The sequence below is a fragment of the Rhododendron vialii genome, chromosome 3a (genome assembly GCF_030253575.1).
Source record: "Rhododendron vialii isolate Sample 1 chromosome 3a, ASM3025357v1".
Taxonomy (NCBI): Eukaryota; Viridiplantae; Streptophyta; class Magnoliopsida; order Ericales; family Ericaceae; genus Rhododendron; species Rhododendron vialii.
The window spans coordinates 30,814,927-30,827,959 of NC_080559.1; the positions used below are offsets into that span (position 1 = coordinate 30,814,927).

At 39.6% G+C, this 13,033-nt stretch overlaps 2 protein-coding genes across 2 annotated transcripts; both read left to right on the plus strand.

Annotated features, from left to right (window-relative positions):
* Positions 1–1,970: 1,970 nt before the first annotated feature.
* On the plus strand, positions 1,971–6,563 carry LOC131319874 (two-component response regulator-like APRR9). The gene is made up of 7 exons (XM_058350304.1): positions 1,971–2,300; positions 3,528–3,689; positions 3,789–3,919; positions 4,036–4,191; positions 4,384–4,874; positions 5,263–5,962; positions 6,055–6,563. The coding sequence occupies exons 1-7, from the start codon at positions 2,090–2,092 to the stop codon at positions 6,172–6,174; spliced, it is 1,971 nt and encodes a 656-aa protein (XP_058206287.1). The 5' UTR covers positions 1,971–2,089; the 3' UTR covers positions 6,175–6,563.
* A 3,047-nt stretch (positions 6,564–9,610) lies between these two features.
* LOC131319875 (NDR1/HIN1-like protein 26) lies at positions 9,611–10,617 on the plus strand. The gene has a single exon (XM_058350305.1). The coding sequence runs from the start codon at positions 9,766–9,768 to the stop codon at positions 10,399–10,401; it is 636 nt and encodes a 211-aa protein (XP_058206288.1). The 5' UTR covers positions 9,611–9,765; the 3' UTR covers positions 10,402–10,617.
* The last annotated feature ends 2,416 nt before the right edge of the window (positions 10,618–13,033 follow it).

The window sequence follows — 13,033 nt, forward strand, 5'->3', positions numbered from 1 at the left end:
AGCTACCTACCAAATGCACGAGGCTCACGCCTCTACAAAATCTAAAAAAGAGTTACTAATTTTGCACTCTTACCCCCAAGGGCAAAAAGTTACTCCAATATTTCTGCGACTCTTACCTGAAATCACAAGTCACACAGTGAGACAACCTTACACCTATGATTCGCTCAAAATAGATATGTTGACCTCGATCAATGTGGGATCATGCATTTTTTTTGTCTAAGTTTCTTTGTGTCAAGTGTAGCGTAGGGTGGTCACTTCAAAGGCGCCTGAGGTGATAAAGCCAAGCAACGACTCTTGAACCGTCCAAGTGAATGGCATATATCGCTCGCAGAATCAAGAAAGAGGAAATCATTGGAAGATGGTGGTCTAAAAGAATAAAGGAGACATGTGTCGATAGGACATGGCTTCCTTCAACTATATATCTTACCATATTTGTTTGAGGTGTGTTTATTATTGTACTACTCCCTCTTTTCACTTCTTGTGGTTGCAATTGGCTAAGGCAATAAGCTTTGATGACCGTCCATTATATAGAGGAGAGAAAAGAATATACGCCCACCAATGGCTACGAGAGATACCTTCCTTGGAACATAGTACAATACTCTCAAAACTTAAAAGCTTACTACTATTCTAGTCCCAAATTTTAGTCTACTATTAGAAATTATCAAACGTGGATCTTAATTCACACAAATCATTGAATTCACACTCTAGGACAGTTGTACAGCAAAGTCAGTCCTATGATCACAGAATTTATTGGAGTATTAGATTTCAACGAGCACGAAATCACCACAGATATATATATCTGGGTCATTTAAAGATTGGCGTTGTTAGCGATGATGTTGGTTGGATAAAACATGTATCCCCAAGACAAAAATATCCCGACATATCTTTTTCCAAACTCTAATAAAAATTGCCAAATATTTGTACACATTTTTTACATTAATAATACAGTGGTCCTAGAGTTGGTAACTTTTTGTTGTCCCTTTGGAACAATTGATAAAATTGGAACCATAGAATTGGGAGTCAGCCGTTTCTATTCACTAATAATTAACGTGCTTGACTTAAAAACTTGACAATCTCTTAGGGTAAGGCCGCAAGAGAAAAATCTCTAGGAATTTGTAAGTTTCGGTGTAGATGAGCTGCCTTTGATCAGACCAGAAAGGAGAATAATCGAGGTACGCGTAACTTGATCAGGACATCCTGAACGTCGAAACGAAAAAAAAAAGGAAAAAAAAAAGAAAAAAAACAACAACTAACGTGCCACCTTGAAGCTACAAATCACGGGCCTCAAGTTGATCTTACCACGTGTCGCGTTCCTAACCATGAGATCCAAGACTTTTCCGCCAAAAAGATCTTCCCGCTTGTAGGACCCATTCCTCAAGCCAACGAAAAATATCACAATCTTTTTCCCCAATTCTAGCTTTGAATTCGTGACCCGATTCAGATCTCCTTTTAATTCGTGACCAATTACTTACCACGTATTTTTTTCCCCCCGATTTTGACCTTCAAAATTAGCAACACCAACCAAAATTCGAAGCCGTCAACGAATGTCCAATGGCACTTTCTCATATCTTTCACATGGAAATAGAGGATTCGATTCTCGCTAAGAGCGCGAATGCTTAGTGTGGTGGTCGGTTTCCTTTAGGTGATCCCCACCCGTATGCCGCTTGGCGGTATCCCATCTCTACCCTCTTAGAAGTATGCTAGACATCTGTCGAATGAAAAAAAAAAAAAAAAACACAAACCCCAGTGGCCAATAAGCGCACAGCTTAAGATATTGGAAAAAAGTGTCGACACGGCAAATTTGAACCACACAACTCAGATCTTTCCTTTCAGATATTTTACGCAATCCCCAACAGGAGAGGCCGTTGGATTAGAGGATCTCGTAGCTGGGCACGTTACATCCACCGTCGGATCGTGCAACATCGTCCGTCCATTCAAAGTTAGTGGCCACTTGCGAGCTGAGATATTTCTGCCCTCCCCAAATTGCCATAGAAATATCAGGACCAGATCGACTTCTGCACAATAGTATCCCATTAAGGAATTTGAAGAGAGAGAGAGACAGAGAGAGAGAGGAAAGAGAGAGAGAGATATGGAAGTAGTGAATTTGGAAGTGGAGGAGATGGAGGTAGAGGAGCAGGTGAGTAAGAAGATGAAGAAGGAAGATGGGTCGGCGGCGGCGGCGGTGATACGGTGGGAGAGGTTTCTTCCGACGACGTCGGTTCTGAGAGTGTTGTTGGTGGAAGCCGACGACTCGACACGCCAGATTATATCGGCACTTCTCAGGAAATGCAGTTACAGAGGTTGGTTAGATGGTTATTTGCAATTTTCGGTTTTTATCTTCTTTCTTGTGCTGTTGATGTTGGGATTTGGAGATGGGTTGGGATTCTTGGGAATTGAAGTTTAAAGATTGAAGTTTTGATAAGGGTGTGGTTACTGTTGGGGTTTGTCCCATATTGGTTAATTATCTCATTCAAAATTAGTAGTATATGAGTTAATTATCTCATCCAAAATTAGTATATGAGGCTGGACGGATTTTCCATTCATTGCCAATTAGTAGTTTTAAGTTGGATGCTTTAACAGTTACCTTGATTGTTTCACCTGGAAAATTGAGTCTTTGGTATTTGAATCCAATTTAGGAAAAGGTGTTGTTAATGTCAAAACTGTTTTTGTTTGTGCCGAAACTGTAGCGCAAAAAACTTGTGTATTATGTGCAAGGTATAAGGCTTTTATGCACTAGAGCTTTGTGGGGAAAAAAAAAATTGGCATTAGAATTTCCCTTTAAGAAAATGAAAGCATGAAACAAAATATCGAAACTAGGCCAAACCGACATGTAAGATTCAGACAATCTTTAGCTAAAAATATGTATTGATTGCTGAGTGCTGAATCAGGGATTTTGTAAACTTGTAATGCCCCAAGTCCCTAACTAACAAAAAAAAAAAAAACGAAAATAAATTGTGTAATCTCTTTTCCAATGGGCAAAGTTTTACTTAGTGGGTTGTATATATAGATAGACAACTTAATGGAGAAAAAAGATTAGCCGACCCCAATTGATTGGAACTTAAGGCTTGGGTCCAGGAATGAAACTAGGATTTCATGTACAAGGGGGATACAACATGAAAAACTCTTGCCTCTTGGCGATTATAAAAACATGAACGACTCTTTATTAAGTGATATTTTGCATACAAATCAATAGGGGACCAACATGTAAAAGTTTAAAAGTAAAACGTGAAAGTACAAGATAATTATGGGGTTTCCCACCCTGGCCCCCATAAGCTAACCCCTAGTTCCGTCTTTGCTTGGTGTAGTTTGGTTTGATTTGTATGTGTAGGCAATTTAGCATTCCACAATATTCCTAAGTGTTTGGTTGTTGCATCAGAGATATTATACTATTTCTCCATGGCTATAGCATTACGACTATTGTTAGTCTGCTTGAAGCGCATGTTATTTTTCGATTTTTGTCTTGCCTTAATTCATGTAATCAGGTAACTGTAGAAGCTAACTAGGCCTTACTTGTTCCTTTTAAGCAGTTACAGCAGTTCCTGATGGCTTGAAGGCATGGGAAGTACTGAAGGGAAAACCTCATAACATAGATCTCATATTGACAGAAATTGAATTGCCATCAATCTCTGGATTTGCACTTCTTACCTTGGTTATGGAGCATGAGACCTGCAAAAACATTCCTGTTATAAGTATGATAACAAATGCTGTTTCCAGAATTGAATCAAATTTTCATTTATTTGACGAGTCTAATTATTCATAATTTTAACGTTTCATCCCTGATCATGCAGTGATGTCCTTGAATGATTCGGTTAGCATGGTCTATAAATGCATGATGAGAGGTGCTGCAGACTTTCTTGTCAAGCCCTTGCGAAAAAATGAGCTGAGGAACTTGTGGCAGCATGTTTGGAGAAGACAAGCTGTATGTTTAATCCTAGCTCATTTCTTTCTCATTAAATCTCCATATTTTTTTTCTCTCCTTGGTACCAAAAAATTCAACATCTTGATAGTATCTTGTTTGTCATGTGCTTAAATCAGTCACCTAAGAGTGGCCATGGGTCTCAGAATGAGAATGTTGCACAACAGAAGGTTGAAACCACGGGAGAAAATGATGCTGCTAGCAATCAGTCAAGTCGTTGTATGGCCTGTAGTCAGAGAAATAAGGATTGTGTTGAGAAAGGGAGGGATGCTCAGGTAGAGTTTTTGGTCTTGTACTTGGAATTATCATGTCGTCTTGAGAAGAAGATTTAGGAATACTCACTCACTCAGTGATTAGTTTCCCAAAAGTTTAATAAACCATTTATGGGTTGAAGGAATTTCCTTTCAGTTTAAGGTTGGTTACATGTTGTTTTGTTGGAAACTGAGTGTTTGCAATCCCTTGTGCAGAGCTCTTGCACTAAGCCAGATTCGGAAGATGATAGTAGATCTGAAGAAAATATGAAGGACATCTCACAGCCCAAATCGAGCAAATCTCCTGAGGGCGACATGGCAACACTGAAGCATGAAGAATGTGTCGAATCAGCAAGTAAATTGCTGATGCAGGATTGCGAAGACATGGTTATAGATGATAATGCAATGGCTAAGGGAGAAGATGTGGTGGCTGAAAGCCAACAGGAGCATGCTCATATCTCCAGTGAAGCTACTGATAATCATGTCGTCTTTGTCAGTTGTGCTAGAGAAGCCATTGACTTGATAGGAGGATTTGACAACTACCCAAAGTGCAGTTATAGAAGCTTTGAAAATATCGGTTCAAACAAGGTTGGTTCTTCGCTGCTGTTGGATCTTTCCTTGAGGAGATTGAATACAAGTGGCTCTGTCAATCAAGTTAGTGATGAAAGGCAAACATTGAACCACTCTGACGCATCAGCCTTCTCTCGGTGAGTTTCTATTTCAATTTTCTAAATTTTCAATCGGGTCAGTTTAGTTTTTATCTAGTGTATAGTTTTGGCGGTGTTGGTGCTCGCTAATCTCGCTAGGTAATGGAATACAAAGTTGATTACAAAAACAGTGGCAGAACTTTATTTCTCCCTGTCCGTTCAACCACAATTTCTGAGATTATGACTAAGGATTGAATCCAGTTTTTGCACTATATGTAGAACAACAAGAAAAGCAATTTCTTCATTTTTTATTTTCCATAAAACCTGAATTTTTACTTAATACATGACTGTCAATCTTGGTTAGGTTGCATCTTTGTGTGCTTTCTTTATTCCAACAGTTGGAAACTCGTGCCGACTTCTAATCAACTCTAAATAATCCTAAATGCAGGTATATTAACCAGGCATTGCAGCCCCTACACTCATCAGCTAGCAATTGTAATCAGCAGAAAGACCACAGAACTAATGCCAACACACAATTATATGCTCATACCACTAATTATAACTCCAACACTCGTGATTCGGCACAAAGTTCTCCGGAAAACATGCTCTCTCTGGCCACTGGTCAATATGGACAATCTGAAGTTGCTTACCCTTGTCCCCAAAAAACAGTAACTGTCCCAATTCCAATGAGTGGCATAAGGTTTGACAATCTATGCACTCCCAATGGCTCTGAAGTCCGTCCCCTATTTTTTACACAATCTGGCCTAGCAAAGGCGGAGAATCCGGGTTTAGCTCGCAATCAGGAACTGACTTTCCAAGCAAATTCCTTTCATCCATACAATCCTGAAACCAGCAGCGGTCGGCAGTTCCATAACCTGGTTGATCAAAATGGAAACAGTTCCTTGAACCAAACGGAGCACAAGAAGAGGTACCAGTTGGAATCTTCGGAGGATCAAAGGAATTTCTCATCTGCCACTGATCAGAGTGGCAGCAGCAGTTTTTGTAATAGTAATGGAAATGTCGACCAAGTTGCGGTTGTCCCTAATGCTACGGAGAGTGGAAATGAAAACAGCCATCGATCTGCCCAGAGAGAAGTGGCTCTAACCAAATTCCGGTTGAAGCGAAAAGACAGATGCTATGAGAAGAAGGTATACATGAGTTTTGAATCATTGGTTCCCAGGCATAGCTTTTCCGTTTCTCTTTTTTCACTTGGACTTAAAACCCTTCTTTCGTTTCACAGGTTCGATACGAAAGCAGGAAAAAACTAGCAGAGCAGCGACCACGGGTGAAAGGACAATTCGTTCGCCATGTGCATACTGAGCCAGAACTTGTAGAAAGAGAGAGCCAGTGTTGCAATTAGTAGATGGTAGCTAGCTATTCACAGCCTGATTTGGACAGTAGGAGCTACAGGTGCCACTGTATTCCAAGATATTGAATTTGTTCATAGAGATCATCCCGAACAGAGAGGGGATGAAGGTTAAGGGATACATCGTCCATGCTAACATCACTAGCTTGTTAGTTTCAGTTTCCCACATGTATGATTAATCACTGTGTGTTTTCATTTTTTCTTTGTAGAATAGCTTGTAATTTCTTGATAGCTCCTTCACTATATGTATGAAGGGGTTAATCTCCATGAGATTAATTTCCTTCTTCTGTTCATATGGGTAAGTTCTTCCCAAGATCGATATGCGAAGCAGGTGTAACTCCTTCATTCTTTCATCACTGAATGGATTGAGATTCAACCAGCTATGCATAACATCTCCTTTTCTTTGTTCATTATGAGTTTTAGTTTCTTTTACGCCTTTCGTTTTCTTCGGTTACAGAAAACACCATGGGATAGAAACTTACCCCTATGTAAGCATAGAAAAATAAGATTAGCACCCGAAAGCAACTCGGGTTAACAGGTATTCAATCTAATCACCATTGGAAAATTATTTCAAGTGGTACTCTCATCCCGCATCAGGTGGGAAATGTCTAACGTGATACAAGCGAGACTTGAGACATTCCTAGTATCAGGCAAGAACGCTTTTTCCCCGAGAAAACTAACGAAGAAAAAAGCAGTGCGATGGTCACATAGACGTGCGTGGCAAGTCTGGTGACCAAAGTGAGCAATATCGTTTTGAATGGGACCTGATCGATATAGATTTTGCATCTTCAAATCAATCTCGGCTGCTTGATGTGTATATTTCTACGGAAGTAGGATCTTCTTCAGCAACTGCCGGGACAGTTGCCGGAGTTGTCTCACAAGCACAGATCCCACAAATATATATTTTCAAAAAGATATTTTCGCATCGTGAAAAACGTCGGACTATTCAGGAGAGGAGCCAATTCTTTTTCTACTTTCAAGTTCCACTCTTCCATATCTAGGAGTGTATTTAGTGGTCTTTGATGAAAGGGGATTCAAACAAACGTGTTGGAATATACCAGTACATTTCAGGGCACTTTCGACCTTTCAGTACAAGTTGCCGTCCCTACCAAGGATTTTTACATCAAAATTAAGCAAAGTGCAAGAGAATCCAAATGCATAGAGACAAGTGTGTGCTAGTAGTGCCTCCCCCTATGAATTCATTGAATCACAGAAATTATCAACACCCACCTACACCACCCCACAGAACCGAACGCACTGATGAGTATGGTGTTGTATTCGAAATTTTGATTTTGTTCGCGAGGAGAAAGATGAGAATCTGATACAAACTTCTCCGGTGGATTATCGGTGAAACCATTTCTTTCTGGGAAAAGTTTACTGTTTTATTCGGAAACTGCGTTTCAGGAAGAACTTTTTCGCATGTCTTCTGAACGTCTACTCTTGATTTCAATGAAAATGACTTGCAATTCTGAACTTCTCATTTTGCATCAGTTTTGCTTCCAAAAACACGAAAACGGAAACCCCTAGTCTTCTAGTTAGTGCCTTGCGCGTTGGTTGACCGCGAAAAAAATGGGTCAAAAAGATGATAAAACAATGTATTGCACGCATCCATCATAGCCCCTACGACCGGTGAAGCAACATAATGACAAACGGCATTGGCCGAAGGCGACCGGAGGGAGAAGGGGACATCAAGTTATCATGCTTATCGCTACAAAGGTCCAGGGAAATTCAAGAAAATGGAAAGGCGAATATCCTTTTTACCCAGTTGGTGTCTCAAACACATGGAGGTGTATTTGGTACCCCTAAAGCAAAGAAAATGAGAAAAAGTTCTCTAAAAAGATAGAAAAAGAAAATATGAGAAATCACTTGGGTTAATGGGGTAGACCGACTTTTGCCCTGATTGAAGGCCCTAATAACAGAAATTAAAAAAAAAAGTAATGAAGTCCAAATAAAGCAACAATTACCCCTTAATTCAAACTCATGACTTTGCTTCCAAGACTGTAATATTCTTCCAAGATCCCAAAACTTTTGACCGGATGGCACTCCACCCACCATCGAACGGTGAACGAGAGGAAGATTAAACATTTCGCAATCAGATCAAACGGCTAGGTGTGCTATTCAACATGTTGGTAATCAAATCAAACGGTTGTGATTCAGTCAACATTTGTTAAGCTGAGTGAGTAATGGGATCATTGGAAATTCAACTAACCATACCTGCTACAATTCCATTCATACCCTTTTCTTACCTCAAAAGCAACGGCTACATGAGACATATTAAGCCCCACCCCTTCTAAGGGGACTGGAGATTTCCTCCCAGGGGCTTCGATAAAGCTAATTTCACAGATTCTCCATGTCTTCCTCCTCTTTTTAGACTCTTTCTTGTGCACAGCTCAATAAAATACACAAATACCTAAGACTTCAAAACTCTTTTCCCCACTCCAAGGGCATGCGTTTAACTTAGAAAACAAAATGTATTTTACCAAAATAAGGTGGGGAGAGAGAGAGAGAGAGAGAGAGAGAGAGAGAGAGGGAGAGCACTCAACCCTTCTCACTCATCTTCAATCAGTAGGAAAGGCCACTCTAGCACTATGAAAAAGCTCTTAACTTTGCAATTTCAATAATTCTAAAAGCGACTGATACTGGGTGAAAAAAATCTCCCTGTATTCCTGTCAAAGTAATCATCATGGTATCCATAAAGATTGAAAACTTGGAAACCATATACTTCTAAAGCCTTGTGGGAAAGTGCATGCAAATTCATGATGGCAAATATGACTCTTTATCACTTTAGATTACTTAATTGTTTAGATGGATGCATCCTTGATTTGAACCTAATGGAAGCACAGGAAAGCAGACAAAAATAAAATAAATCATAATATATGTAATACTTAAAGATACACTTGGATTCAATGAGGACTTCCATACTGGGATATCCCCCTTTGAATAATAATTTGAGAATCCAGGCATAAAGAACTGACTCATTTCTTCTGATACATATTCAAAGTTCAAAGCAAGAGTAGTGATACGGACACAGATCAAAATACATATATGTCCGGGTCCGGATCACTCCGATGCACATTGGTCAAACACGAAGCACATGGGATCCACACACATCGGATAGCTCCTAAAAAAGCTGTGTCCCGATCCATGCTTGGATACCTGTGTCCCAAGCATTTTCCTTCACAGCAAAGGTGTAAAAGTGAAAGGAAAGACGAACACAGCAACTACATAAACTATTGCACTTGTGTTTCTCACATAGAGCCGTTTGTAGCAAAATCTTTTGCTTGTAGGTTGCAACGTGTTATGTAAAACAATTAGGATTTCATGCTTGTGGGCCAACAAATAATTTCAAAAAAAGTAACTTTTAATTAACTAGAATAAAAACAACTAAGCCCCCAAAATCTCAAAGGTCCATTCCAGAAGTAAATAGGTAAAATGTCTCTTGCATCCACCTTGAAAACCAGGAGGAGCTACCAGTCAAAAGCAAAATTATTGCTGCTTTTTGCTTCCTCCTCCTAATAAATTCCATCACTTCCCTTTCCTTAGTCCTTGTACGTTTTTTCCCTCCCTCTCTCTCCCTTACTGCAAATGTCTCAAGTCCTCTCAAAATCTCCAAAACACTGCGGCGACAAGCAAGGAGTAAACGTTGACAAGCTCTATAAGAAGCTATTCTACTCCTTCTCTACCTTAATCCTTTCCATCCTATCCCTCATATTCCTTGTTTGGCTAATCCTGCATCCTTCAAAACCAGAGTTTTCTCTCCAAGAAGTCAATCTCTACCAACTCAACCTCTCAGGCACTCACCTTCTCAACTCCTCCATCCAACTTACTCTACTCTCCAAAAATCCAAACCAGAAAGTTGGAATTTACTATGATGAGCTTCAGGCATATGCCTCTTACAAGGGCCAACAGATAACTGTGGATACCTCTCTTCCTCCTTTCTATCAAGGGCATGAAGAGAGAAACATTCTAACCGCGTCTTTGGTTGGAACTGGGTTACCCGTGGCCTCCTCGTTCGGTTATGAAGTGGGGCGTGACCAAACGGCTGGGAAATTGGTACTGAGTCTTAAGATGAACGGAAGGCTTCGTTGGAAGGTGGGGACTTGGGTGTCCGGGCGCTACAGGTTCAATGTTAATTGTGTTTCTATCATGGATTTTGGACCTACTATCCCCTCAGGTCCACTGAGTTCCAAGCAAGGGACTCAGTGTTCCACAACAGTCTGAATGAAGATTAACATATGTGCTTAGCATACATTAAGCGCATATGTGATTAGCATCTGAGGGATTGTTTTACTAGGAAGCCTTTTTTTCCTTTTTCCTTTTCGAGGTTGGTTTGGGAGGTTAAGTTGCTTGTGAGTGCTTGTAAATTAATTATGAATCATAGGTATGAACGTTACAATTACAACTACAATGAAAAGCTTGGTTGGGTTGTTTATGTTATCTCTCCCTCTTGATCTGTTGATTTTGCCTTACATGGGATGGGTAGAGAGTGAAATTGTGGAAAGATATGGGTTGGCTTATTGTGTCTCCCCCAGTGGTTCACTAAGAGGGAAAAGATGAGGAGGAAATGTTTCTCTTTTGCTTTGAGATTCTTCAGAGGGTTCAAGAAAGAGTGACGGACAGGGATCATGAATCATAATAATTAAGATTCCAAGGGGGAAAAGAGGGGATAAAGAAAGGCAGGAATCTTAAATTTACATGTCAATCTCATCTTTTTTATCTTCTTCTCTAGTTATTGTAGGGACCTAATTAAACAATTACTCCCAGCAGCAGGGGGCCGCAGGGCCCCTATGGAGTTTTGAGTCTATAACCCTTCTCCTGCGGTAATTACTCAACACTTGGTTAAGCTCCCTCTTCCCCAACCTATACGTCCCAGACAGGAGATCCAGTCAAAATACTCTTTGTTTTATAGCTTCAAAGAGGAAAAAGAAGAGAATAATATCCCAGAAATCTTTTTCCTTCCCTCTTCCAATCATCCACGCCCCTACAAATGAGACAGTTAAACAGATATGGTCATCCTCTAATAAGGAAAAAACTTGGTCTGTTTTGCTAATTCCAGGAAGATGGCGATGGTCAGACAACCTGGAATCTGAGGCCAAGTCCCAGGGGCACATTTCATTTGGGCGACAGGGAGGCTGTGAGTCACCTGGGCTACAGATTTGTCGGTTGGTTGATTCTTGAAATCACCTCTTGAGAAAAAAAATGAAAAAAGGCCCAAACCAAAACCACCCACTGGAGATATCCCACAAAAGATTTTGATATTGTTGAATACTGACAAAACAAGTAGGACAATCCTCAGCTAAAAAGGTAAGAGAGATAAGGAAAGGAAAACAACTGTTTCCCCTATATTTCAAAAGCTACTAAACTTTCCATGGTTTCGACTTTCAAAAGACAAGTTAGGTTGCTTCTCACCTAATGCTATGGTCCATAGGATTACAAAATACACCTCAAGCTACCAGAAGATGGTTGCAACGGAGCCGAAGTTATCCGCAACCCAATAATTTGATATGATATCAATCATATCAACAATAATCAATTCCAAAATAACAAAGAGAATCACAACTACTCCTTAATATAATTCATTCATACCATAATTTTAGTCCCTTTACGAGAAGTCGTGTCATTCTTGATATGATATCAATCATATCATCAATAATCAATTCCAAAATAACAAAGAGAATCACAACCACTCCTTAATATAATTCATTCATACCATAATTTTAGTCCTTTTACGAGAAGTCGTGTCATTCTTTAGGTCAATCCTCAGCTAAATACTTTTGAACATAATTTTTCAATTTCTTTCGCACCAATTTCAATATATCAATTAGCTTAACAAGCCAAACTGAGCCAACAAGCTAATTCTGGAACCTTATTTACACAGCTTATTCATTGTGTCCCAGTCTAGAAAGTACAATTTACAGGATGTACAATTTTCATTCCGTCCACAACTATTATTGTCTTAACAGCTTAACACCATAGTTTCTTCAAGAAGCCTCCAAAACCAAGAAGGTCACTATTGATTCTTTTAAGTGGAGAACATAGCAACACATGAAATGCATCTCGAGGAGATTTTGCTTCTTAATCTACTACTTCAATATGGTTTTGCGTGTGTTTCCCATTTCCTACAGGCCAAATCTAAAGTGAATCTATATGTAGAAAGCAACAATAAAATAGAGAAGGAACAAACTTAAATGTTAAAGGGAAACCTAAGCCAAGACAAAATAGCTTTACCAAAAAGAAGCACTCTTAACCTGCTAAAAGTTGAATTATCATATTTTTTGTCCCCAGATAATGGTAGTCCCTATCACAGCAGAAATCAGGCACCTCCTTCTAACATGGCAGACTAGGCTTTTGAAGGCCAACTTCTTTTCTTTTGATGAACAATCTCTCTCAATCTTTCTCTCTTGCAGTAACCTTCAAGAGCAATATAGAACATAGACTTCCCATCACCAAAAAGCGACAAAGTAATTATTGACTCCGGCTATTGCTTACCCTGTTGTAAAAACTCGACATTATGCGAGAGGATTCTACTTAACCGCAAAAGGAAGAAAAAGGTTCTCAATTTTCTTATTGTGGCTTCCTCATGAACAGTTGGCAATCATTCCTCAGAAGCACATGAAAGACAGATGTCAGATGCGCAGAGTCCTACAAGATTTGGAGTCGCTAAAAAAAGACAACAGACCATTGATGTTTACATTATTCTCCAATTGTGTTCAAACATCAGGACAAGATGAGGAATTATGCAGTGGAGACTGTATAACGTGCCCTTGCAATAGGGCTGTCCACGATCCGGATTGGATCGGATTTCTATGAATCCAATCATAATCCATATCTCACAGTTTTTAGAAAATACAAT

Bases quoted from the DNA above. Each gene is read 5' to 3' on its own strand.
- LOC131319875 (XM_058350305.1), top strand. From the start codon at position 9,766: ATGTCTCAAGTCCTCTCAAAATCTCCAAAACACTGCGGCGACAAGCAA.
- LOC131319874 (XM_058350304.1), top strand. From the start codon at position 2,090: ATGGAAGTAGTGAATTTGGAAGTGGAGGAGATGGAGGTAGAGGAGCAG. The intron at 3,690-3,788 runs GTATGATAACAA...CTGATCATGCAG, and splicing joins CAAAAACATTCCTGTTATAA to TGATGTCCTTGAATGATTCG. The intron at 4,875-5,262 runs GTGAGTTTCTAT...TCCTAAATGCAG, and splicing joins GACGCATCAGCCTTCTCTCG to GTATATTAACCAGGCATTGC.